The 26,199-nt window shown below is 42.6% G+C and overlaps 1 protein-coding gene across 2 annotated transcripts in view; it reads right to left on the bottom strand.

Moving 5' to 3' along the window:
* Nucleotides 1–279: 279 nt before the first annotated feature.
* LOC138978624 (trifunctional purine biosynthetic protein adenosine-3-like) overlaps nucleotides 280–26,199 on the bottom strand; it is a 46,928-nt gene continuing 21,008 nt past the window's right edge. For both annotated transcript variants that reach the window (XM_070351387.1, XM_070351388.1), the window contains exons 7-20: nucleotides 23,723–23,810; nucleotides 23,192–23,277; nucleotides 16,439–16,607; nucleotides 15,712–15,928; nucleotides 14,833–15,058; nucleotides 13,773–13,971; nucleotides 13,243–13,491; nucleotides 12,310–12,512; nucleotides 11,794–11,947; nucleotides 11,151–11,261; nucleotides 9,518–9,654; nucleotides 8,347–8,464; nucleotides 2,270–2,409; nucleotides 280–1,577 (exon numbers count right to left, since the gene is read on the bottom strand). In XM_070351387.1, coding sequence (XP_070207488.1) covers nucleotides 1,395–1,577; nucleotides 2,270–2,409; nucleotides 8,347–8,464; nucleotides 9,518–9,654; nucleotides 11,151–11,261; nucleotides 11,794–11,947; nucleotides 12,310–12,512; nucleotides 13,243–13,491; nucleotides 13,773–13,971; nucleotides 14,833–15,058; nucleotides 15,712–15,928; nucleotides 16,439–16,607; nucleotides 23,192–23,277; nucleotides 23,723–23,810 — 2,280 coding nt within the window. In that variant the 3' untranslated portion in view covers nucleotides 280–1,394. The remainder of the gene's footprint in view (nucleotides 1,578–2,269; nucleotides 2,410–8,346; nucleotides 8,465–9,517; nucleotides 9,655–11,150; nucleotides 11,262–11,793; nucleotides 11,948–12,309; nucleotides 12,513–13,242; nucleotides 13,492–13,772; nucleotides 13,972–14,832; nucleotides 15,059–15,711; nucleotides 15,929–16,438; nucleotides 16,608–23,191; nucleotides 23,278–23,722; nucleotides 23,811–26,199) is intronic.

Below are 26,199 nucleotides of genomic sequence, written 5' to 3'. Positions count from 1 at the left end.
GTAATTTAATTTAATGGTAATGAGTATCACTGCTACCATTGAATTTCCCAATATATATGCTTCCTGAAGCCAAGGAATGAATGTGTAGCTGCTGGTATCAAACAAACAAAACAAAAAAACACAAAGACAAAACAAAAGAAGAAACAGAAGAAGAAAAGAAACGTTTACAACAGTTACATCACCATCAGCTATAATTCAGACAAGGTGTACAATCACTTCAGTACGTATTGTTCAAAAGTAAGAAACTGACATCGAATCAAAGCCAAGCAAAAAAGCCTCTTTCTGCTTCAACCATTGGTTTAAACAATGTTTTATTAAATCAAACATGATACAAAAATACAACGATAAACAATAGGGACACGAACTCAAGCAAACGCTTATATTACGCGCCCTACGAAGTAGGAAAATAACGCAAATATGATGTCGGACATGCAATACTTATCAATTGTTGAACTATCTACAAGAAGAGCATAGTTAAAGTAAATCAGAAAGAATAAGAAAAAGCTAGCAGGAGGAAGAGGGGGGAGGATGGAGGAGGGAGGAGAAAACGGTAGGTACAGCAGAAAAAACAAATGTAAAGTTTGTAAAGAGGGTTCAAAAACAAGATTAAGTAAAGAATGTAAAACCATTAAAAGCAAAGTGACACAACATTTACATCCAGTAACAAGCTAAGGCCAAAAAAAAAAAGGTCTGTTTACGGTAACATAGGCCAAAAAAATAGGGTTGGTAGGTCGGGAATTTTTTTTTTTTCCCTCCAAAAAACAAGGACTCAAGTGCAACCCAAAGCAGAAAAAAGTAACCTGCTTTTTTAATCTCAACACACAAAAAGTACATGCTTTTGTAAATCTCATTTTCATAATTTCACACCTTTTTTAATCTCATTTTCATTCTTTCTTTATTTATTTGGTGTTTAACGTCGTTTTCAACCACGAAGGTTATATCGCGACGGGGAAAGGGGGGAGATGGGATAGAGCCACTTGTCAATTGTTTCTTGTTCACAAAAGCACTAATAAAAAAATTGCTCCAGGGGCTTGCATTGTAGTACAAATCTCATTTTCATAACTTCACACCTTTTTCAATCTCACTGTTATAGTTTTGCACCTGTTTTCAATCTCATTTTCACACCTGTTTCCGTCTCAATGGCATAATTTCACCATGGGTGGGACTGAAAATTGTCATGAATCCTGAACACACTGTGTTCTCAGATGAACCAACCTCAACCGAACCAACAAACAAAAAGAGAGAGAAAAAAAAGGCCATAATCGAATCCGGATTTCCGGCATACACCGGAAGAATCCCACCCATGCAGATCAAATAACAATCAAGCAAAGTCTCTGAGTACAGTGCTTCTACATTTTTCAAGAATGAATGCGGATAAAGGGCGCTTTCAATTCTCATTTCCACAACAGCTTCCCGTCCTCTTGGAGTTCGATTCTCTCGCTGGCCAGCAGTTCCAGGGCAGAGGGAAATGCTTTGTGTTCCACGGCGTGAATCCGCTGGGCCAAAGTCTCCTCCGTATCGCCAGGGTACACTGGTACAGCCTCCTGCGTTATGATGGCACCAGTGTCTACTTCCGCCTGGTTGCACACAAAAACAAAACGAGCAAATGATAATTATAATACAGTGGAACCCCCCTTTTAAGACCCCCCAATTTAAGACTCCCTCCTTTTGAAGACCTTGTTTTCTCAGACTTTCTGTTCATAACCGCTGTAAATTTACCTCCATTTTAAGACCCCCTCCTTTATAAGACCTGATTTTCTCACCTTTTTTGAGGTCTTAAAAGGGGGGTTCCACTGTACTTATATAACGCTTCCCCACAGCTTGAAGCGTTTTACAGGTTCAATTAAACAACATGATATATACAATCATTGCAATTGCATCTTTGCAAATGATAAGGTAATATCTATTTTAACAAAAACAAACTCTTCACTCACTCACCTTTGAAAGCTTAGACAAGGAACACTAGCTACAATATCACACTTTTTTGTTAATCCACAAACACACACACGCTTCCCAATGCACTAGATCTAGACCAGGGTATGGTGTGCACGAGAAAGAGCAAAACTGGGTGAGATCACACACTGTGTTGGATTAGTTGAAACTGCAATTTCTCTAAGATTTCAACCAATCCTATACAATGCTTGTATGGGTCCCGCCCACTTAGGTGATTTATTATGCACACTACCTCAAGTGTCTGTTATGAATTAAAAACTCTTGAAGTCGTGCCAAGATCTTACAGTTGTTTGTTTTCAAAGGAATATTAACTTACAGCCACAAAGTGAACAGTGCAACCAGTGACCCTGACTCCCCCCTCCAAGGCCATCTTGATTCCGTCAGCACCTCTGAAGGACGGAAGCAGCGAGGGATGGATGTTGAGCATCTTGCCTTGCCACTTGGTCACAAAGCCCTCTGCAAGACCATACATACAAACAACAAATTCACCTTGAAACGAGATGATATTCCATGTGACTACGATGATAAAGAATGTTCATGTCCTACAGGCACATATATAGACCTCTTAAGGACTAGCCATATTGAATATGATGACAAGACAACAAAACAAAAAACAAGCTTTGAAAGAAGGCATGGTAACCTACCGGAGGAAAACACGGGGATAGAAATTCTTAATAAAAAGGTATAACATTTTTAAGAAAACATAGTTACTAATTCCAACATGTATTTTCTCTGACTACTTTTCATCTTGGTCTTCAAATAGCTACCTGTTTGAAGAATCTGTGTTATATGGAAGTCTGAACCAATGCAATTTACATAATTATGACGAGCTTACCTGAGTAAGTGAAGTCTAATTGTGGTTTTATCGACCACAATGTAGAGAGGAAAGGGATTACGTGAGATAGAACGCGGGAATACGTCACTGTTTAACGACGTGTAAATGGTGCAGAAAAAAGAGAAAGAGAGAGGAAAGGGATAGGGAGGGAAAACGGTTATCAGTATAACTCTGAAGACAACTTAGGGCGAGGCACGTAATCCCTTTCCTCTCTACATTGTGGTCGATAAAACCACAATTAGACTTCACTTACTCAGGTAAGCTCGTCATAATTATGTAATTTTATCTCCCACAATTCCGAGAGGAATGGGTCACGTGAGACTTTAAAGTCTGCAACATTTACACCCTAGCACTGTCGATGAATTGAAATACTGTACATATAAACCTACCCCAATTCTTCATGACAGAACAGCCTGTCCAAAACTCCTCCCACTGTCCACTGGTTTCTTGTAAAAAGTTGTGAAGGTGTTAGCCCGACGCCAACCAACAGTCTTCAGAATGGTTGCCAGAGGAATTTTACTTGCAGCTTTACTAGATGCAGCGGAACGAGTTGAATGCGGCGTAAATATTGTCATGTCAATACCCGCTTTTTGTAATCCAATCTTTGTCCATCGACGGATAGTATCTCTCGACACCGCTTTGTGAGGGGCTGTCCAACTGATAAAGAGTCTCGTTTCCGTTCCTCTAAATGCACGAGTTCTTTTGACATATTGTTTCAAATAATGTACAACACAAATTGCCAAATCAGACGGAAAAGCACAAAATACCACTTCATTCTGATGTTTGTTTGGGCCAGAAGTTTTGAGCAAATCCCCAAACCTACATCGTACATCTTCCTTTGTCCAACTCATGTTACGCAAGTCCATCAACCAAATCGCCTGTCCCCTTTGACTAGAGACCAACAAGCACAACAGCACAGTTTTAAGCGTCAATTGCGCCAGCGATAAAAATTTTGCCGGTGACCATTCTTTTAAAAAATTTAGCACTAGATTAGCGTCCCAGGTCACACAAGTACGGGGCAAAGCAGGCCGTCTGTTGAAAGCTCCTTTCAAAAACTTCTTCACCAGTGGATGACAACCCACTGAACAATTATCCTGAAGGGACAATGCGGAAACAGCGCTTCGTGCCATGTTCAAACTGCTGTATCCTTTGCCTTCTTGGAACAGTTTCGTTAAAAACCTTATCAACTCATGTGGAGAGGCACAAAAGGGATCTCTATCCCGTTCAAGGCAATGCTGAAGCCAGCGTTTGAAATATGACTCGTAGTTACGCTTTGTACCCTCTCTCCAGGCTGACATGATAATTTCTGTTGCTTCATCCTGAATTCCCTGTTTCTGGAGGGCTGTCCGGACAAGGAACATGCTACTAGTTTCATCTTCTTCAGTAGTGGATGGTGCTCCCCTGTCAGTGGATGACTGAGTAAGTTTTCTTTTCGGGGCAACATGACCGGCAGTTCTACTAGTAGACGCAACAGTTTCGTGAACCACACTTGCGTTGTCCATAATGGCACCACCAGCACACACTCCGCCTCTAAGACTTCTATCCTTTGGAGCACTCTTGGAATGAGACTGAAAGGCGGAAAACAGAACGCCTTGAACAATGACCAGTCTAAGGAAAATGCATCAATGGCAAATGCATCTGGGTCAGGTTTCCATGAAACATACTTTCTTAACTGTGCGTTAACACGAGAAGCAAATAAGTCTACATCACAGAGACCAAACCGATTGATGACTTCTGCAAACACTTGTGTGTCCAAATGCCATTCAATGTTGTGTCTATCTACACGGGATTCTGCATCTGCCTCTATATTTAGGCAACCCGGTAAGTGTGTTGCTGTTACACAATTACTATGTGATAAGCACCACAACCAAATGTCTCTGGCAATGTCGTTGCACAAAACTTTTGTGCTGCCCATGTTATTAATACAAGCAACAGTGGTGCTATTGTCTGTAAGTAACTGAATGTAAGAGTGACATAATCCCCTGCAAAGGGATTTCAAGGCAAAATAAGCTGCTTTAAGTTCCAAACAGTTAATATGTTCAAAAGCTTCTTCCTTGGTCCACATTCCACCTGTGGTGCTACCCTGACACTCCGCCCCCCACCCTATTTTCGAAGCATCTGATTTTACTATTACAGTAGGTATGCCTCTGCTAACAGGGGAAGGATATTGCTTTACATTATCAATCCACCAGAGAAGGTCTGAACGAACTTGTTCTGAAACCACAAGTTCTGCATCAAAGTCACCTTTCCTAACAGCAAGGGCTTCATTTTTTGCGATCTCTAATCGTTTAAAAAAGAGAGGTGCAACCCAAACACCCGGTTGGGCAGCCACTAAATATCCGATAACTTCAGCCAACTGCCTAATTGTACATTTCTTTCTTCCAGCCAAATCAGCGCACTTAGTACGAATTTTATCAACTGTCCGGGGGGTCAGAGAAACTAACATGTTCTGAGAATCAAGCTGAAACCCTAAAAACTCAATGCATTGAGTAGGTGTAAATACTGACTTCACAGGATGCACAGTAAAGCCCAAACGATCCAACAAAGCACATGTATCTAACACTGCTGCCTGGCATTCTTCAAAAGTGTCTCCTTGCAAAAGGGTATCATCAATGTATATCAGAAGGGTATGGCCAGATAAACGTAAGTGGACCAATACAGGCTTTAGTAGTTTCGTGAAAATGCGGGGAGAATCACGATATCCCTGTGGAAGAGCCAAGAACTCAAAAGTTTTGCCATGAAACTGAAATCTGAAATATTTTCTGAACTTGGGAGCGATGCGTATGGAGAAATATGCATCTTTTAGATCAACTGAGGCAAAAAAGCAATCTTTTTTCATTAATGACACTGCGTTTTTTAATGTATCCATCTTGAAGTGAATCTTTTCAATTGTCTGATTCAAATTTTTTAGGTTTAAAATCACCCTTTGACTACCATCTTTTTTCTGACGCAAGAAAATACTGGATAAAAGTTGATCTGGCCGTTGATCCACCTCTTGAACAATCTGTTTCTCCACTAACTTCGCTACCTCATTAGCCACTAGCTCATCCTCGGAAGAAGAAAATCTAATTTCTTTCCTGTCTGGAATGTGTTCACCAGTGATCATAAATTCAATTTCAATTCCTGCGACTTGCTGAAGGATCCATCTATCAGAGGTTAACTGTCTCCAACTATTCAAATGATCAGCGACTTTTCCACTATGAAAGTTCTCAGGAGTATTCACAAATTTTGAACTGACCTGTTCCCTAAAAATAGAAACCGCTGGCGCACAAATATTAGATTCTAATCCCGTTTTGTTTTCTTGGAGGGAATCCCGCTCTGTTGGGAGTGGAACTTGGGAGAGAATTTGTGTCCTGTCTGTCGGTTGGAGACACCTCTTCTCTGCTGGTACTGTTGTCTCTGCTGAAACTGTTGTCGAGGTCGCCCTTGGTAGAACTGACGACCTCTGGTGGCGTTTTTTGAAAGGGGCTGTGACAGTGTGGATGATAAGTTCCTGTTCTTCACTGCATCGTCGACCCTTTTCGCTAGATCCTCCCCAAACAAAAACCCGTTAGACGTCAGTTTGAAATTTAGCTGCGCATTGCATAAGGCCCTGCAGTCTTGGCTAAGTGTCGGCCTGAGTTTTCGCGCCGCACTTGTGACAGGTCCTTGTGTGAAGCCATAAGAAGTCGAGCCGCATCGGCCAGTTTGCTAAAGCTGTCACGCTCACTCAACTTCCGACTTGCTGGTTTTTCTTTGAGGTCGGACATAAGCTGAGCGATAATTTTCAGCGTACAACCTACTTGTTCCTGAACAAAGGACAGGTTCGAGTCTCTTTTCTTTGCAAACTTGTCTAACAGTTTGCCATCTAATTCACGATTGAGAGTCGGCGTTCGAAGCGACGTGACATTTTTGGGCCGCGGATAGTTCTGAAGAGTGTCTCGCACACGTGCCCGATCTGATGGAAGAAGAAGTCCTTCTTCAAAACGATCTGCCAGAGATGGATGAATCCCCTCGCCAACTGTATCCACTACTATGCCTGCGTCAAAATCATTGTCCGAAGCAACATCCGTGTCTTCAGCCGAATCAAACTCATTTTCGAACTGCTCATGAGCAAATCTAACCGAAGCACCGTCTTCTCCATCCGCTTGCGACTCTTGCGCCGAACTGCTTTCGGTTCCATGCGACTCGGTTCCACGCGATGTTGAAGCAACAGGCGTCGCATTAAGCTTACCAACTTTCTCCAAATCAGATAGTCTGCCAGACAAGGCAGTCATTGTCTCCAAAATTTTGTCCATTTTCAGAGTAACTTCACAATCACGTGGGCCAGACGAGCTCTTCTCTATTGAAAGAGACTGATCAACTCCCGTCTTTTCTGACGGTATCACTTCAGAAGGTTGTGCTTTCGCCGGTTTCTTGCCGGTTTTCTTCCCGCCAGCAGCACATTCACCACCTCCCGAGTCCGCCATATTCCGAACAAAAACCACACGAAAAAGTTATATTGATTCCTGGGGACGAGCAAGCGCCCCGTTACAGTATGAAAACAATTTAAAATCCACTGCAAAGATTTTCAAATCTTCAATGGACTAGTGCTCAGCCTTAGCACAGCGGACCTTCTGTGGCCCATAGTTCGCCTCAGGCGATAGTAATTGCTGTAATCGAGACAGCTGCTGAAAAAACAAAGAGGCTGCTTCAGCAAATCGTGACTGACTATGTCAGCAAATCGTGACTGACTGTGTCAGCAAACGTGTACTTCATTTCCGTAGCCAAAATAATATGTCATCCTACCAAAACAAGTCACAATTCCGACTGACCTTAGGTCACACGTGCAAAAACAAGTAACGATCCCAACTGACTCAAATATAGTAGGTCACACCTGCAAAAACAATGAACGCGCCGACTGACGCCTAACATTTCCATGTGTTAGCTTCGACGAATAAAATTCATACGCGAAACAACAAGTTCCCGGTTCAAAAAACCAACAAACACCGAAAACTCCAAACTGTTTCCTTACCTTGCAAGTTGACACAATGATAAACAATCAAAATAGTCAATACACTTCAACTAACCTACAACTAAAACTTGTACAGAGAAAGGTTAGAGGAAAATGAAAGCAAAGCAAGAGAGACAGTGCACCAACACGTCTTCACAGGACGGAAACCATTCGTTCAGTGACGTATTCCCGCGTTCTATCTCACGTGACCCATTCCTCTCGGAATTGTGGGAGATAAAACTGTATGTTAAACTGTATTACATAATGTACCCTGGAGTTAAAATCAAGCAAACCGTACCAAACAGAAAAGCTCTTGTTTGAACTCCATTTTTTTTTTTATTGAACCATCAAACTCATTTTAAACTCATCTTAAAACATCACCCATGTACACTTATACCTTGAAAGGTGAACAGTAATTTTTTTCTTCAAATACTTATGTCGTAAAAAAACCATTTGTTGCTATGCCGTATTAGCTTGCCTACCCTTAAAAAAACCAACGCTTCACAGGCCACACAAAAAACGACAAGAGTTATTTCTGAACATCATCCATTCTTTAACTTTTTACACCACATCAAATGTCACCCACCTGTCAAAATTCTCATGAAGCCAGCCAGGCAGACGATTTCAATCCCAGCAGCCAACAGTGCTTCGTGCACTGCAGCGTCAAACTCGTCACGACTCTTGTACTTCTTGTGGTCGATCACCTGGTATATAATAACAGGGTCAAGATATGAGATTTTGAGAAAAAAAAATTACCATTTTATTGAAAGCAAAGTACAACTTTGTACATCCTTATTTTACAGGAAACCATGCACACACACAAATGTGAAGACAGTCATCTGATCTAAATTCCTAATGTTTTTGAAAGAGTAGTAGTCCTTAATCAACGTTTGTTCATATCATTCACATCTGTCTTTTGAATAAGTTCCCCTTGCATCAGCAATCCCGGTACCTTTCTTGGTTTTTATGCTTGATAAATATCATACGGTCTAAGACTACCAAGAATCAACTTCAAAGATGGCTGCCAAATCTACTTCTTATGTTTTTTTTTTAAAGTGTTCTAACGATGGCTGCTGAATCTACTTCATAAGGTTTTCTGAAAGCGTTTTAATGATGGCTGCTGAATCTACTACTTAAGGCTTTCCAAAAGCATTCTAACGTTGGATGCTGAATCTACTTCTGACAGTTTTCTAAAAGCGTTTTAACGATGGCGGCTGAATCTACTTCTAACGGTTTTCTTAAAGCGTTCTAACGATGACTGCTGAATCTACTTCTTACGGTTTTCTTAAAGCGTTCTAACGATGACTGCTGAATCTACTTCTTACGGTTCTCTGAAAGCGTTCTAACGATAGCTGCTGAATCTATTTATGTTTTTCTGAAAGCATTCTAACGATGGCTGCTAAATCTACTTCTTATGGTTTTCTGAAAGCATTCTAACTATGGCTGCAATATCTACTGCTTATGGTTTTCTGAAAGTGTTTTAACGCCCTCATCCCCCACCATCCAACTCCCCTCTCCTGTCCTCACCCCTATCAACTTTTGTTACTTACACTACACACAGTGGAACCTCTCTTTTAAGACTTCCAAAAATCTGAGAAAATCAGGAGGGAGTCTTAAAATGGGGGCACATTTACAGAGGTTATGTACAAAACGTCTGTGAAAACAGGGTCTTAAAAGGGAGGAAGTCTTAAATTGGGGGGTCTTAAGAGGGGGGTTCAACTGTATTTCAAAGGTGACTGGCGCAGACCAATACACACCCTTGCGTTAATGCCAGCTGTCTGGGCCCTCTCCAGCCCCTTCACACCCGCCTTGTTGGAAATGACCAGCACAATCTCTGCCGCACTCTTGTTGCCCGGGTTCTTGGTGTGATCTATCATGGCCTGGAGGTTGGTACCTGACGCACAACACAGAACAATTCAATGAAGGGGGAAATGACCAGCACAATCTCTGCCGCACTCTTGTTGCCCGGGTTTTTGGTGTGATCTATCAGGGCCTGGAGGTTGGTACCTGACGCACAACACAGAACAATTCAATGAAGGGGGAAATGACCAGCACAATCTCTGCCGCACTCTTGTTGCCCGGGTTCTTGGTGTGGTCTATCAGGGCCTGGAGGTTGGTACCTGACGCACAACAGAGGATAAAAATAAAGGAAGATGAGATTTCATATAGTCCTGTGAGGTTACCCTCATGGAAATTCGGGCTGCTTTGTCACTGGGGAAAGCGAGCCGCCATACAGTACAGTGGAGTCCGGGTACAACGAATCTCAAGGGAGATACATTTTAGTTCGTTATATCAGTAATTCACTGTAGAGTTTTCAACCCTAAATGGCCTTAAGACAAGTTTTCCCACTCACCTTCAAATGATCGTCCCATCGATCTTTCCTTGGAGAGTACAATCTCTGCATGTTTTCAACAGCTTCATAATATAATCCAAAGAGGCATAGTTCACATGTTCACTTTACTGTCACAATTTTAGAAGTAAAATTTAAAAAGTCGTGTAAAAGCATGTACATGTACATTCTGATCAATCTCCCATTTCATGGTGTCCACCAGTTCTGGTGCATGTACTACCCTGGCCAAGTTTCCTCTCAAGACATCAAAGAGACCGCCCCTTAGGTTAAACTCCCCATAGGTTAAACTCGGTCACTGACCGGGTGCAGGAAGTGTTTCCTCTCTCATATGAAAGGGGAACCACCTCTCATAGCTAAGACTGGGTCAATGACCCCTGGGAAGAAGGTCAGAGTCTCATAAACAAGGCCACCCAGCTATCACAATGGACCTGCCTTTGATCTCGTCTAACACGCAGATCATTGTAGCCTTGTGACTTTTTAGAGCACAGTCATAGCTTAGCAGCTGATTGGAATAGTGAAAACACAGCGGTGGTGGCTGTTCCGTGCACCTCCCGCTGTTTGTTCAGAGTTCGCTCATCACGCGATGTGCACTTGTGTTTGTGTATTTTTGTCTTTGGAGACAATTATTGACATCAGTTTGTTGTAGCCTTGTGACTTTCAGAGACAAAACGGCTCTAGGGCGATGAAAACGTGTTTGTTATAAGAGGGGTTCGTTATGCAAATGAGTTCAATGGCAGTTCGTTAAAAGCGGGATTTCGTTATACACAGGTTCGTTATAGCTGGACTCCACTCTATGACGCTATAAAAAAAAAATCTCAGTGAGAAGCAGCAGCTGTGACAGGTTTCCCCCGTCATTTAATTGTTCTCTTTGAAACCAGTACTCTCAGTTGGACTCTTACTGGTTCCAATGACCAGCCTACCGTTTTTTTCTGGACTGTTTGCATCATAAAAGTTTGCGTACCGGTTTAAAAAAATACTGGCGCCATCACTGCCTGCAATGGGATAATAAAGTGTGAAACGAAATGAATGTGTCGCATTACCTGAGCCAGAGATTAGAACAGCGACACGTTTCTTCCTGGCGACACCTGGCAGTTTCCTCCATGACTGCATCACTGCTGATCCCAGGTGCTTGATCTTCACCTGCTCAGCGTCTGGTAGGTAAACAATGCAAAACACAGGATCATCAAGAGGGTTCTTCTTCTTTGTTCATGGGCTGAAACTCCCACGTCCACTCATGTTTTCGTACAAGTGGGTTTTTACGTGTATGACTGGTTTTTTTTTTACAAAGAGACAACATCAATCAGACCCTATCAAAAACAGCTATTTTGAATTCATCGATGTCACGTCTAACTAGCCGTCATGAAATGTTTGAGCTATAAATAGCTCATAAATCAAGGCCTGCAGACAACTCTGCAGAGCAGCTGATGTGAAAAGGGGGACTACTGCATCACCCAGTCACACCAACAATTTGCAGCAGATGAAATATATTGGTCTTGTGGTTGAGGGTACATACGAAGGGCAAAAAAGGCACTAGCAGGTCTGCACATAAGTTGACCTGGGAGATCGGAAAATCTCAACCCTTAAGACACAAAGCGCAGACACCTTCAACTTGGGAGACCGGCATCTTATCTACTAGGCCACTGCGTCCGTCTAAATCCTGATCAATATTTGAAACAACTGTACCTGTTCTTGGCTCAACCACACCGATCACTGAAGCCTTTTCTCCTGCTGCGTTTAAGCGGTCCACGATCTCCTCTACGTGGGTCTTGCTCACTATCAAGACACCCCCAATGCCGCAGTTGAAAGTACGCGCCATCTCTTCTTGACTCACGTTTCCCTTGAGACGGAAACAGTTTCAAGGATTAAACACACAGGTCCTGAAATGTGAAGTTACAAATCTTCAATGACTAACAACAACAAAATTTTAATTCTAGGATTTAAATCTGCAGTAAAGGCTCAGTGACTATAACCACCTGCAATATGTCAGCATGCCGCATACATTTTGCAAGCACACATATAAACACACTCAAACACACACACACACACACGCACAGTGAAACACACACACAAACACAATCACACACACACAAACACTCACACACACACACACACACAATACACTCACACACACACAAATGCATGCACTCACAAATGGTGATACACACACACACACATTCACACTCACACACAAACACTCACAGCATCAGCAATCCATCCAAAGACAGGGGGAATGGTCCAGGACTTGGCGTCCAACCGGATCTCCAGGTTATCGGGGAGCACCCTGGGAACATTTTCAACCAATCCGCCGCCAGTGATGTGTGCAAAGGCCTTGACCTTGCCTTCTCGCATCAAGGGCAGCAAGGACTTGACGTAGATCTTGGTGGGGACCAGCAAGTCGTAGCCTGTACATGACAAACAACTTTCATTCTATAGAAGAAATGAATACAGTTATTAAATCTTTTGTCAGTCTTCAATACTTCTAGGAATGATGGAAAAGAATGGAGTGAGAAGTATCTGTTTGCTTGTGAACTATAACTCACACAGGTTTAGAAGTGCTAGTATAACAAAAGTTATCCATTTTAGCAGTTAGACCATATTTTATTTCTCTCTTTTTCCTCACAAAAACATACCTAATTTCCTGATGCAGTTAAACTACATTACAAGATATTGAGGCAGAATCAAAGCATGCGTCCTTTGCAATCTGAAACAACATTATGCTGAAATGTATTTGAGCCATGTGATGTCATAAACTCATATTTAGGCGGATAGCCGAGACTACAAAAGAGTGTATGTTTGTGTGCGTTCTATCTTAAAAAATAAAAGGAATTCTAACTAAAATTGATCAATACATAACTGTTATTTGTATTTTAGACCAAAATATGACATTTTACACAGATCTTGACAGTCATTGTTCACCTCGTCCTCTGGCCCGGCCTCGGAGGAACACTGACTGTCGAGATCTGTGTAAAATGTCATATTTTGGTCAAAAATACAAATAAGTTATATATCGATCAATTTTAGTTACAATTCCTTTTATTTTTTTAAGATAGAACATGCACAAACGTGCACTCTATACAAATATTGTATAATGTACCTAAATCAACTAAAATAGGACACAGCTTAACACATTACCTAAAGTGTTTCCGGTCTTGAGGGGAGAGGGCATGTCGTACTGAAGCTGATGCTTATCCACAAGTTTGCGGACAAGGCTGAAACCATTGCTATGGAGACCGCTAGAACTGAGGCCAATGACAACATTGTCCACGTGAATTTCACAAGTCTTGGGCAACATGAGGTTTCTCTCCACAGCCCCCACGGCAAAGCCGGCCACGTCGTAGTCTTCTCCTGCATACATGCCTGGCATTTCTGCCGTTTCCCCGCCTGAGGATAGTGTAATGATAGGGTCACTATTCATACTACATGTAATCAAACTCGACATGCAAATTTTTTCTCATTTACATTTGTTTTTTATCACTTTCTATCAATAATACTTACTTGAACTTTTGGAAATTTAATGTGAGCTCAGTAAAGTTTGTATACATTTTTCTCCAACTTTCACCCCACATTTCTCTAAACACAGGCTTCTGTCAACAGTGTCCAAAGTCGCAGAAAAAGTCCCATTTAGCAACAGACATGATCACATTCTGGTGCACAGTACTCACCAACAAGGGCACAGCCAGCCTGCCTGCAGCCCTCGGCGATGCCCTTGATGACCTCTGTGGTGAGCGACACGTGAAGCTTGCCCGTTGCAAAGTAGTCAAGGAAGAACAGAGGTTCCGCTCCGTGGGCCAGAATGTCGTTGACGCACATGGCGACAAGGTCAATGCCGATCGTGTCATGCTTTCCTACAGCGTGGGCCACCTGGGGAAAGGTCAATTCAAGGTCGTAATGATTTGTTCATTTTCATTTTCATAACTTTATTGTCCCATCGCTGGGAAATTCGGGTCGCTTCCTCCCAGTGGAAAGCTAGCAGCAACAAAGTCGCTAAATGATGCATAAGGATAAAAATAGCTAGACCAGACAATGAAAATACAATGTTTGTAATCAGTCAACTGGGATATTACTTAAAATACAAATCAATGATGACAGTATGAACAGACTCAAAATTGTTGCTCACTGGCGAAAATTAGGAGTAGAGATGTAAACCGAGCTTGAAAAAGAAGACAAAAAAGGATTTTTTTGCCAGCCGTTATAAGGATCAGCATCCTTGGAACTCCTAATAATTGACTGCAGACAAGAAGTACCCCCAAGACCCCCCAATTTAACACTTCCTCTCTTTTAAGACCCAGTTTTTGTAGACTTTCTGTTCATAACTTCTAAAAAAAAAGTCCCCCCATTTTAAGACTCCCTCCTTTTTAAGACCTGATTTTGTCACATTTTTCGAGGTCTTAAAAGGGGTTTCCACTGTAGACAATTTTCTGAAATAACTTTGTCGGGTTCGTATGAGTTGTGGAAGAGTGACATTTTCTTTGCAAACACGTGGACGAGAGCACGTGTTTCCAATACTCCCGTCGCTAGTGATTGGCCCCTCCAATGTTTGGCAGAGGTTTTGCAAGAAAAGGTCATTCTCCCACAACGCAACACAATATTCACAATTCGTCTTCTTCTGCTTCTTCGTTCATGGGCTGCAACTCCCAACGTTCACTCACGTTTTTGCGGGAGTGGGCTTTTACATGTATGACTGTTTTTACCCCTCCATTTAGGCAGCCACACGCCTATTACCTTGAGTTTGGTCCCAACCCCATCGGTCCCTGACACCAAGACGGGATCTTGGTACCCAGCAGCCTTGACGTCAAACAGAGCTCCAAAGAGACCCAGCGAGGACAGACAGCCGTCACGCTGAGTGGATTTGGCCAAAGGTTTGATTCCCTCCACCAGCTCGTTGCCAGCCACAATGTTCACCCCAGCGTCTTTGTAACTCATGCCACCAGTCGCTGCATGGTTGGAGCTGTTGGGAAATGAAAAGGTTGTACAGTGGTACAGTGGAACCCCCTTTTACGACCTCCTAAAATTTTAGCAACTCAGGTCTTAAAAAGGAGGGGGTCTTAAAATGGGGGTAAATTTACAGAGGCTATGAATAGGAATTCAAAAAAATGAAGGTCTTAAAAGGGAGGAAGTCTTAAATTGGGGGTCTTAAAAAAGGGGGTTCCACTGTACCTGTGATGAAAGGACCCCCTTGGGACACTCGGTTGCCAAAAGTGTCAAGACATTCCAAGAAGTCTGTCATTCTTTCTTACCAGCCTTAAATGAGCACAGACATAGTCATGATATTGAACAGCATTTACAGACCACAGATGTTGGACATACAGACTTGGGCATACCAACTAAAAGTTAAGATACACATAGATAATGAGATGACATAGAAATACCAATCAGTCGCAACATCCATTTAAATTAATAAGAAGCATGCGCTAAACCCTCTGTTACAAAGAAACAACTTACAAATGAGGTACAAATGATATTGGTATGAAAAGGAGTGAAATCGAAGCTTTGAAAAAAAAAAAAGTCAAACATTTTTGGGCAAAATGAAAGCAGCAGACTGTACGAGGTTCCAACATCAAAGTAAGAAAAAGAAAGGCCATCCTGATCTTTTAACCACACCTTTTCAACACACGATAGCCAATGTCGGAGCGATGGAAGCAGCCATCGAAACGAATGAGTGAGGCCCCTTTCTTGGCACGCTCAGAGGCACCGGGCAGATCGGTGTCCATGGCAACCACTGCCAGAACCCGCCCACCGCTGGTGACGATCTTGCCGTCTTTCTGCGCCGTCCCGGCATGGAATACCATCAGTCCCTGAGCCTCCGCCTCATGAATCCCTGTGCAGACAAAAATGCAGTAGAAAATTGAATATAAAATATTACAAAGGAACCCCCTCTTTTCCTCTAAAAGTCTTTTAAAAAAATCAGGTCTTAAAGAGGAGGAAGTCTTAAAATAGGAGTAAAATTAGAGAGGTTATGAACAGATAGTCTGAGAAAACGAGGGAGTCTTAAAAGGGGGGTTCCACTGTAGAATAACCTGAGGGTAAGGGCAAAGTCTGGACAGACGGGAACATTTATTTGGAAAGTGTCTTCTCACTGGAGAGACCTCAATTAAGGCACCACTGTTTTACATTAAGGTAAAAGCAGGGTGGGAGAGTTAAAGAAGGTGAGAGTCTGAGTAATTTCTGGACAGAGTGCTTTAGCAAACAAGGCAATAACATCTCTCTCTCCCCTCTCTCTCTATCTTACCTAACAACAGGGGAGAGTTCTGTTTGTCAAAATCTACCTCAGTCAGTGTGCAGAGCACTGCTTTTAACTCGGTCTGAGAACTGTACTGTACACACACACCTGTAATTTCTTTCCACTTGTCGTAAGAGCCAGGGTACCCCCCACTGGCCAGCACGATACCCAGGGTGGTCTGATGACTGTCAAAGTGGGGAGGATGGTCCTTCAGCTTTCCCTCCACACACGCCTTGCATGTCTCATACAGGTCTGACGTCAACAGCGGCATCAGTGACTGAAACAACACATTTTATCGGAGTGAAGGTGACTTTTTAACTTAGCTTACCTTTAAGGTAAAGACATGTTATTTTTATTGTACAGTGGAACCCCCTTTTAAGACCCCCCAATTTAAGACTCCCTTCCTTTAACAGGGCCTAGCATTGAAAAAAGTGAGTTCAGCTTACAAAGGCGGGGGTCTGGGGGCCCCCAGTGGGGTCCAGGTGGCCAGAATTACCCCCAAATTTTAAGATTTTTTACCTAAAATGACCCCCCCCAAAGAAGATTGAGTATGCTTTGCCAGAAATAGCAACCTTTCGGAGCCATAGTCCGTATCGGCACATTACTTCTTCTGACTTGCCTCCCGCCTTCGGAACAAAATCCAGCCATTCCCACTTCCAGTTTGTTTGTTTGTTTGTTTATTTGTTGCTTAACGTCCAGCCGACTACGCAGAGCCATATCAGGACGAGGAAGGGGGGGATGAAGGGGGCCACTTGTCAAGCGATTCCTGTTTACAAATGCACTAACCCATTACTTGTGTCCCAGCAGGCTTTAGTAAAACTAAATTAATACCTACTGGAAGATTACCAGTTTCCAGTATGTTAAAATAGGCTTAACCTATCTACTGCTGGACTTACATCAGAACACTAACAGATTAAACTATACATGAATCGCGAGACAAGCGGCAAGAGAAGAGATTTTTGGAAAAAATACAGGTGAATGAGCAAGAAGGCAGAAAAAAGAAAAGAATTCATGAAGAAAAAGAGAGCATGACAGGAAAGAGGAACCAAAAATCTACCTAACAGCAAACTAGAAAGCTCCTGCGGTTCCAAAAACAGGAGGGGCCTTTAATTTCATAACCGCAGTGGGGCGCAGTGCCCCACTGCGGGATCCCACTTCCAGGAATACCTGGATTCTTTGTCACTGAATGGCTGACCACGTTCAACAATGTCGCTTCGAGACATTATTTCAAGTCTAGAGCCACAAAACACTGGCACAAAGCATGCTCGCGCGATGCCAGAGGAAGTGCGTGCTCAAGCAAACTGTGAAACTGATTGAGAATTGAACCAAACGGCGCACAAAACAAAAGCTGGGACTGTTTGGGTTTACCGTTTGGGAATAACAGGTTTTTGCATTTCTGCGTACACCAAATCGAGTTCCGCATACTGGAGATGTTACTGCGGCGTAATTAAAGTACGCCAAACGGCTTACAATGCTGGGCCCTGCTTTAAAGACATTGTTTTCTCAGACTTTCTGTTCATAACATCTGTAAATTTACCCAATTTGAAGACCCCTTCCACCGGCACGGTTGGCCTAGTGGTAAGGCGTCCGCCCCGTGATCGGGAGGTCGTGGGTTCAAACCCCGGCCGGGTCATACCTAAGACTTTAAAATTGGCAATCTAGTGGCTGCTCCGCCTGGCGTCTGGCATTATGGGGTTAGTGCTAGGACTGGTTGGTCCGGTGTCAGAATAATGTGACTGGGTGAGACACGAAGCCTGTGCTGCGACTTCTGTCTTGTGTGTGGCGCACGTTATATGTCAAAGCAGCACCGCCCTGATATGGCCCTTCGTGGTCGGCTGGGCGTTAAGCAAACAAACAAACAAACAAACAAACAAAAGACCCCTTCCATTGTAAGACCTGGTTTTCACACATTTTTGGAGGTCTTAAAAGGGGGGTTCCTCTGTAGTAGAATCCCATCACAAATCTAAAAAAATCAGGTCTTAAAAAGGAGGGAGTCTTGAAATGGAGGCAACTTTAAAGAGGTTGTGAACAGAAAATCTCAAAAAAGCAAGTTCTTTAATGTTCTCAATTATCTATGATCGTAATTATTTTTTTCTGTCATTCAAAATGCTAGTGTATGCCATCTTATAGGGCAGAGACTGATAGGAAACATCAGTTATCTAGCTGTTATAATAATAATAATAAAGTGTATTTATATTGCGCCTATCCCTTACAAAAAACAAAAATATTTGGCTCTAAGCGCATTACAACATGTGTAGGGACTTGGTACAATCAAGTCTGACAAATACAATAACACAATATACAGTCGGTCTCTTGGGTAAAAATGGGAAAAGCAGCTTCGACATTTAAACACTGCTACAGCAGTCCCTGCAATGTACGGCCCCCGGCGTGAGCGGACACCTGACATGTACGGACACATTTGCTCGGCACGGAGTGTTTTCCCTCTATATTTGCCCCCCCTTAAACGGACACCTGCAAAACGTGGACGCGGACACTCATTTTCGGTCCCAACAGCAGGTCATACCTCCAATGTACGGACAGACCATCGTCAAATTTTCACCACAACAAAATCGATAACAGAGCAGTCCGGCTCTTGGTACGAAGATCACAGCCGCAATGGCGTGATGACAGTCACTGATAACTTGAGTGCACATGTACCCATCAGGAGGTGGGGTAGTTTTGGTCAGGAGTGAAGAGTACATGCGAAGATGCCAACATGAAACTGCACTGAGCTCTTTATTCTTGTCTGTTGGACGTAAACAACAGAAACCACAGTCGATGAAGGTCCTGAGCGAAAGTGAGTGAAAAACCGGCCACAGTTCTCAGCATCGTGTGTCTGTGTGTAACCTCTTTCATTGACAAGATACTCTTGTTTCCCCTCAGCCTTGACCAGTGAGTCGGTTGCCTAATCTATGAACCCTTCAGTTGTCTTGCCTTGTCAAAAGTTACGACACAGTCAACTGGTTTTGCTCTGAGTGAACAGTGCAGCTGGCCTCAATTAGCTGACACCTCTCTGGCCACAGCCCCCAACAGTACATGGCTGGAGGGAGTGAGAGAGAGGAAGTGGGGGTGGAGGGGGGGGGGGGTGGAGGGTTAGCTGGCTAAACTCTGTGGGGTGTCCGGTGTCACTGCATGTCAGCAGGAAGAGCATTGTAGAGAAATAGAGAGGTGTACTCTTCCACAAAATTTCCAAGCATCAGTTGTCACGGCTTGGGGTAGGCATTAGTGAGGGAGAGTGGGAGCTGTGTTATGTACAGTGTATTTCCGACTGAAGAGTGAAAAGTCACTGCCATGCCACATGATCGGCATGCAGTCAGTAAAGCCAGACAAGAAAAAAATAAATTACATGATTATCAGGCATGGGAATTGAATAATGTAAAAAAGGCGGAAAATTTATAACTGAAGACGCGAAGCGTCAAGTCGACGGCGCGAAGCGCTTAGCCTTACTAGGGGGGTCCGGGGGCATGCCCCCCCGGAAAAAATTTTTCTCCAAAGAACCCAGATGGTGCAATCTGGTGTCATCTGAGCTCCAAGTTTGCCATTAAATTCTGTTTTTAGAATCAGAGTTTTTAGTACAAAAATGTACCAATTTTTGCTTTTTTGAAGAAAAAATATATATACATGTATTATATGGTTTAAATTTGTACAAAAATTGATCTGTTGAGACAAACAGGAAAATGTAACTTGTAACACAATCTGTGCAATCTGGTTTACTTTCAAACATAAAAGTTCAATAACTGAGGCGGGCGGTAGCAGTGCGTGAACAAAGTACGGAAAGTTTTCGCGGGATTTTGCGCAAAGGCCAAAGTAACCGGTGCTTTTTTTGTGTGCCTCCCCCCCTTTATTTTTTCGGCGGACACTTTTGCATTTTCGGCGGAACAAAAAAAAAATTCGGCGGAAATCCGCCGTTCGGCGGACAATTCCCATGCCTGGATTATGACATGCAGCTCTATCTGCTGCTATTTATTCAAACTGGTTTTCAAGCTTATTCTTGCAAAGCATCTGCACACGCTCCTCTGTACTGTGTTTGTGTGGCTGCTTTCGTATGTCAGCGCATGGTGAGTGTGTTCACTGCCTTGAGGATTTATTTTATCTCTTCTTTTCAACACTTTTCAAACAAATCCTTTTTACAAAACGTTTAAAGAACTATTAGGAGTTTATTGTTATTGTTTAGTAGCCACAAGAAGTGATTAGCATAGACTCAATCCTGTTGTTTGTGTGTCTCTGTGCGAGTCGAGTGTATGGCCCGGGGGAGGGGGTGGTGTGGTCACCCCTCCCGTGACCGGACACCTGCAATGTACGGACAGTTTTGCTAGGGCCCAAGGGTGTCCGTTCATGAGAGGGACTGCTGTACTAAAAATCCTCTAACAATGCATACTGCTTTACAATATATGCATTTATGTATAAATATAGTTAAAGAACATCGAGTTAATAGGAATTAGAAAAGGTTCTTATGATAAAAACTATCTAGCGAACGACGAAGAAGAAGAAGAATAAAACTATCAATGTCAATGTATAACAAGTCGTTCAACGTAAATGGCTAAAGAACAACAACAAAGCAATGATGATAAAACAGTTATACTTAATGGCTAATAACGAGGCAGAACTAAATAGTATTGACACAAGATTAAAACAAAACATATTCCTGAAGACACATTTATACATGTATCAAATAATCAATATACCGTACTTTCCGGGTCATAAGGCGCGACTTTTTTCCTCGAGTTCGACCCCTGCGTCTTGTATAACGAAGCGTCTAATCCGTGTATGAAATACGAAAAAAATCAAAGAGACCGCCTGAGTACCCGTCAAACAACTTGTGATAATGCATGTTTCAGCTACTAGGTACTGCCCTGGCCAAGTTTCCTGAGCTCTCAAGCCACCCAGCTATCACAATGCCTGCCTTTGATCTGGCCGCACACACAGAGCACACATAATTATTTCCACTCTGTTAAACTCGGTCACTGACCGATCACTGACCCGGTGCAGGAAGTATTTCCTCTCTCAGATATGACAGGGGAACCACCTCTCATGGCAAAAACTGGGTCATTGACCCCTGGGAAGAAGGTCGTGTCTATAAACAAGGCCACCCAGCTATCACAATGTCTTTGATCTCGCCGCACACACAGAGTTCGACTCTGTTAAACTCGGTCACTGACCGGTCACTGACCCCGAAGCCCGGGAAGTGTTTCCTCTCTCAGATATGACAGGAACCACCTCTCATGGCAAAAACTGGGTCATTGACCCCTGGGAAGAAGGTCGTGTCTATAAACAATGGACCTGGCTTTGATCTCGCCGGCTTATTTTCATTCTTCGACTACCGGTATACTTTTTCAATTTTGGTGCGCCCTATCGGCCCCCTGCGTCCAATGGGTGACTGGATTACAATTTATTTTAAAAACTAGGGGGTGCGTCTTAGATAACGAAGCGCCTTGTCACCCGGAAAGTACGGTACAAAATACAGCCCTCGCACACTCGCACACACACGCCAAGGCACGTGTAGTCGCACTCATACACCGCGACAGCTATCGCGCGCACGTACAAGGAAAAAAAACACGGAAATAAACAAGGAAACAGGCACATGAAATAGCAACCCGTCCCCAGCCGGCCCACAGCGCGCTACGATGGCAAGTGACCCCTCTCCTCAATGTGGCAGATACTGAACAGGCTAGGCGTTGAAGTATTGCCGGAAGAGGTGTGTTTTTAGAGAGGACTTGAAGGAAAGGAGAGAGGTAGAAAGGCGGACAGACATGGGCAGAGAGTTCCAAATAGAGGGAGCTGTGTAGATAAAGGCGCGCTTGCCGAAAGCGTTCAGTTTGATGCGTGGGACAACAAGGTGCCCTGCGTCAGCGGATCTGAGGTTGCGTGTGGGGACGTGTGGCTTTAAGAGCGAAGACAGGTAAGAAGGGGCAGAGTCGTCGTGAAGGCTACGGTAACACAGGGTAGCTATTTTATATGTTATGCGTGCTTTGATTGGTAGCCAGTGAAGGGTCATGAGGAGAGGGGTGACATGGTCGCGCTTGCGCTTGCGCAGCACAAGACGTGCTGCATTGTTCATGATGCGCTGTAGGCGGTCTAGCTTGGCGTCTGGGAGGCCGGCTAGGAGCGAGTTGCAGTAATCCAGTCTCGACAAAATAAAAGCCGAAACCAGTGTCTTGGTTGCGTCGAGGGAAAGAAGGTGTCTGATTTGGCTAATCCTCCGCATTTCAAGAAAGGCGGTTCTGCAGAGTGAGTTGATGTGGGCGTCCATTGACAGGCTACTGTCAAGGTGGACACCCAGGTTTTTTATTTTGGTGCTGAATGTGACTGTGGTATCGGAAAGGGTAAGACTGGATGTTTCTGAAAGAAGCTTTAAGTTTGATTGTTTGCCAACTGGCATGATCTCTGTCTTATCATCGTTCATCTTGAGCTTGTTGACTGTCATCCACTGTTTGATGTGATCGCTGCATGATTCTATTGACTGCACTAACTCTGTAAACTGTTTGGTGTGTGCGGATTTTTGTAGTTGAGTGTCGTCTGCGAACATGTGGTACAGGACATTGTGGTGCTTTATGACTTTGCCTAACGGCTGTATGTACATAGTGAATAACACTGGGCCTAACACAGATCCTTGTGGGACTCCATACTTTAGTATGGTGTCCTCGGAGTGCCTATTTTGGATAACAACAGCCTGAGTGCGTCCAGTCAGGTAGGAGCAGAACCATTGAAATGCTTGTTACCAAAGAATCGTCTTCTCCTCTTTCTCTCTTTCTCTTCGTCCCTCACTCCCACCCTCACCTATTCTCTGGAAACAGGTCTTACAAGGGGGTTCCCACTCTATCAAAGAACATGAAACTAGCAGCAGACCACAGTAATAATTACCTGTGTCTCAGGGTCCCCAAAGCGACAGTTGAACTCCAGCACCTTGGGTCCGTCACTGGTCAGCATGATACCCGCATACAACACACCTGTTCACACACAACATACAATGCATTAAAGACTTTCTTTCTTTCTTTATTTGGTGTTTAACGTCGTTTTCAACCACGAAGGTTATATCGCGACGGGGAAAGGGGGGAGAGGGGATAGAGCCACTTGTCAATTGTTTCTTGTTCACAAAAGCACTAATCAAAAATTTGCTCCAGGGGCTTGCAACGTAGACCCCCCAATTTAAGACCCCCAATTTAAGACTCCCTTCTTTCTAAGACATAATTTTCTCAGATTTCTGGAGGTCTTAGTGAATGTAAAAAAAACAAAAAACTGCTTATACCCACAAATCCAAAAATAGACTGCCAACGTCCCAACATTCAGAATAAAAAAAACAAGAAAGGTATGTTGTTTGAATGTTTAATTATTGACAAAACAAAACGTTGCGTTCACAGATATAGCGACCCAGCGGTCTTTTATTCTGCTTACCCACATACTTGCGGCCCTCATTCCTCAGCCCATCAACTGTTTTTTGGATGATCTTTTCTTTGATGTATTGCAACTCAGCCTCATTAATCTGTCAGTAACAAGGAACAAAACATTATCAGGCAAAGCAAACATTTACAGACTCAATGGCAAACTATAAAAGAGGGTGTTTTAAATGCAAGAAAACCATAATGTACCCAGTCTTATTGTTTAGCTAATATTTGTGCAATATGATCTCAACAAATCCTGCAAGGAATCACACACCACACCAGAGACCTTAGTCTGCTCACAATTCCTGATTCTGCACCGATCTCAAAATCTAAACTAAACTAGAGATACAAGTCTGAAGAGAAAGACAGACAAACAGAGAAACAGACAAATAAACAGAGTGAAACCTATGTTCCCCGTATATACGATATGCAGAGTATAAAAAGGAGTAGATGCTATAGCACTGTCTCAAAACGAAAGCGATAAGAGTTGTTCGTCCCTGCCATAACCCGCGGCGGGTAGTTCCGGTTGAACGAGAGAAGAAGATAAGTGGCGGAGGGAAACGTTACTGTGTCTGCTGTTCAAACTACGTGGGTAAAGAAGTTGAAGGGCGGATTGTCATGCGGTTCCATTTTGCAAACACAAACCGGAACTACCTGCCGTTCCAGGGGCGCAATTCTGTCCGACTATCGTGTTAGTTTCGAGACAGTGCTATAGCAGCTAATGCTCTCTCCAGGAGTATCAAGCTTCCATTTCTGATGTTTTCTGTCTCCTAAATCTTGTCTCCTGTGTTCGATATCTTGTCTTATATATGTTACAGGCAATCCGTGAAGTTAGGAAATTCGCGTATTTCCTGATTCATTTAGGAAATACATGTTTTTCCTAAACAGCTTAGGAAATACATGAATTTCCTAAAATAGTTGGGAAATTCGCGTATTTCCTAAAATAAAACGCCAACAGTTACATGGATTTCCTAATCTATAAATACACCCAAACGATGCACGAAAATTGTAAAGAAATGAGAAATAGTCCCTTTCATTTTGCTACATTTATTCAATTATTATTTAATAAAACGGGGAAACAGTTTAAAAAATGCACTTATTCACAAAATTGTACTACTCTCGATCATATGAACATATTGGACTAAAACAATGATCATAATCAAAGTAAACTTTAGCACATAAACACCTCATGTCCCTAATAGGCTCTAGTTCCTGTGGGACTAACATTTTAAGAATCATCATCATCAAGTAAACTTGAGCCATCTTTTTCAGTCACAATAAAATCTGCTTGAATCAGCATTAGTTTATACACGCGAGACCTCCATGGCACGGTGAAACAGTTTAAACAAATGCAGTACAAAAGTAAAATCAGCATTTGTTTTTACACTCGAGACTTCCATGGCACAGTTTAAAAAATGCACTTATTCACAAAAATTGTACTACTCTCGATCATATGAACATATTAGACTAAAACAATTAGCATAATCAAAGTAAACGTTTTAGCACATAAACACCTCATGTCCCTAATAGGCTCTAGTTCCTGTGGGAAACAAATTTTAAGAATCATCATCATCAAGTAAACTTGCGCCATCTTTTTTCAGTCACAATAAAATCTGCTTGAATCAGGCTGTGTATTGGACTGTCACTGTATGCCTGCATTATTAGTTGTCAGTAATTATTACATGTGCTGATTGTTCTCTTTGTCTGCGTGCGTATAGTATGTTGGTTATGTTTGGTCATAGTATGTTTGCTTATGTTTGGTCGTTATTTTTGCCTGTGCGTGTATTGTATGTTTGGTCGGTTTTTTGTTGTTGTCTGTGCATGTATAGTTTGTTGGTTATGTTTGGTCGGTTTCTTTGCCTGTGCGTGTATAGTATGCTTGGTCGATGTATGTATTGTAAAGCGCTAAGAGTAGACATTTTTCTAGAATAGCGCTATAAAAGTTTGCATTATTATTATTATTTGTTTTTACACGCGAGACTTCCATGGCACGGAGAAACAGTTTTAAAAAAATGCATTTATTAACAAAATTATACTACTTTCGATCATATGAACATGTTGGGATTAAAAAACGAGCATAATAAAAGTAAACACAACACATGTCACTAACTTGTGAACACTTGTTCAACTTCCTGGCAGATTGACAACAAATTCATATATCAAATATCAAATCGTCTCTTATTTACAGGAAATGTGTGAATAGTTTACAGTTCGTGCATAATAAAAGTCTCACGTGTCGGGGAAAAAAAGTATTTCACACAAGTATTCGGCGCCCTTCGTTTGGGTGTATTTATAGATCAGGAAATCCATGTAATTGTTGGCGTTTTATTTTAGGAAATACGTGAATTTCCTAAATATTTTAGGAAATTCATGTATTTCCTGAGCTGTTAACGAATTACATGAATTTCCTAAATGAATCAGGAAATACGTGAATTTCCTAACTTCACGGATTGCCTGTAACATATACGGACAGACATGAAAGTATAAAGC

The sequence above is a fragment of the Littorina saxatilis genome, linkage group LG10, assembly GCF_037325665.1.
Source record: "Littorina saxatilis isolate snail1 linkage group LG10, US_GU_Lsax_2.0, whole genome shotgun sequence".
Lineage (NCBI taxonomy): Eukaryota > Metazoa > Mollusca > Gastropoda > Littorinimorpha > Littorinidae > Littorina > Littorina saxatilis.
The sequence above is the reverse complement of the archived record's forward strand: the minus strand, read 5'-3'. Positions and strand labels throughout refer to the sequence as shown.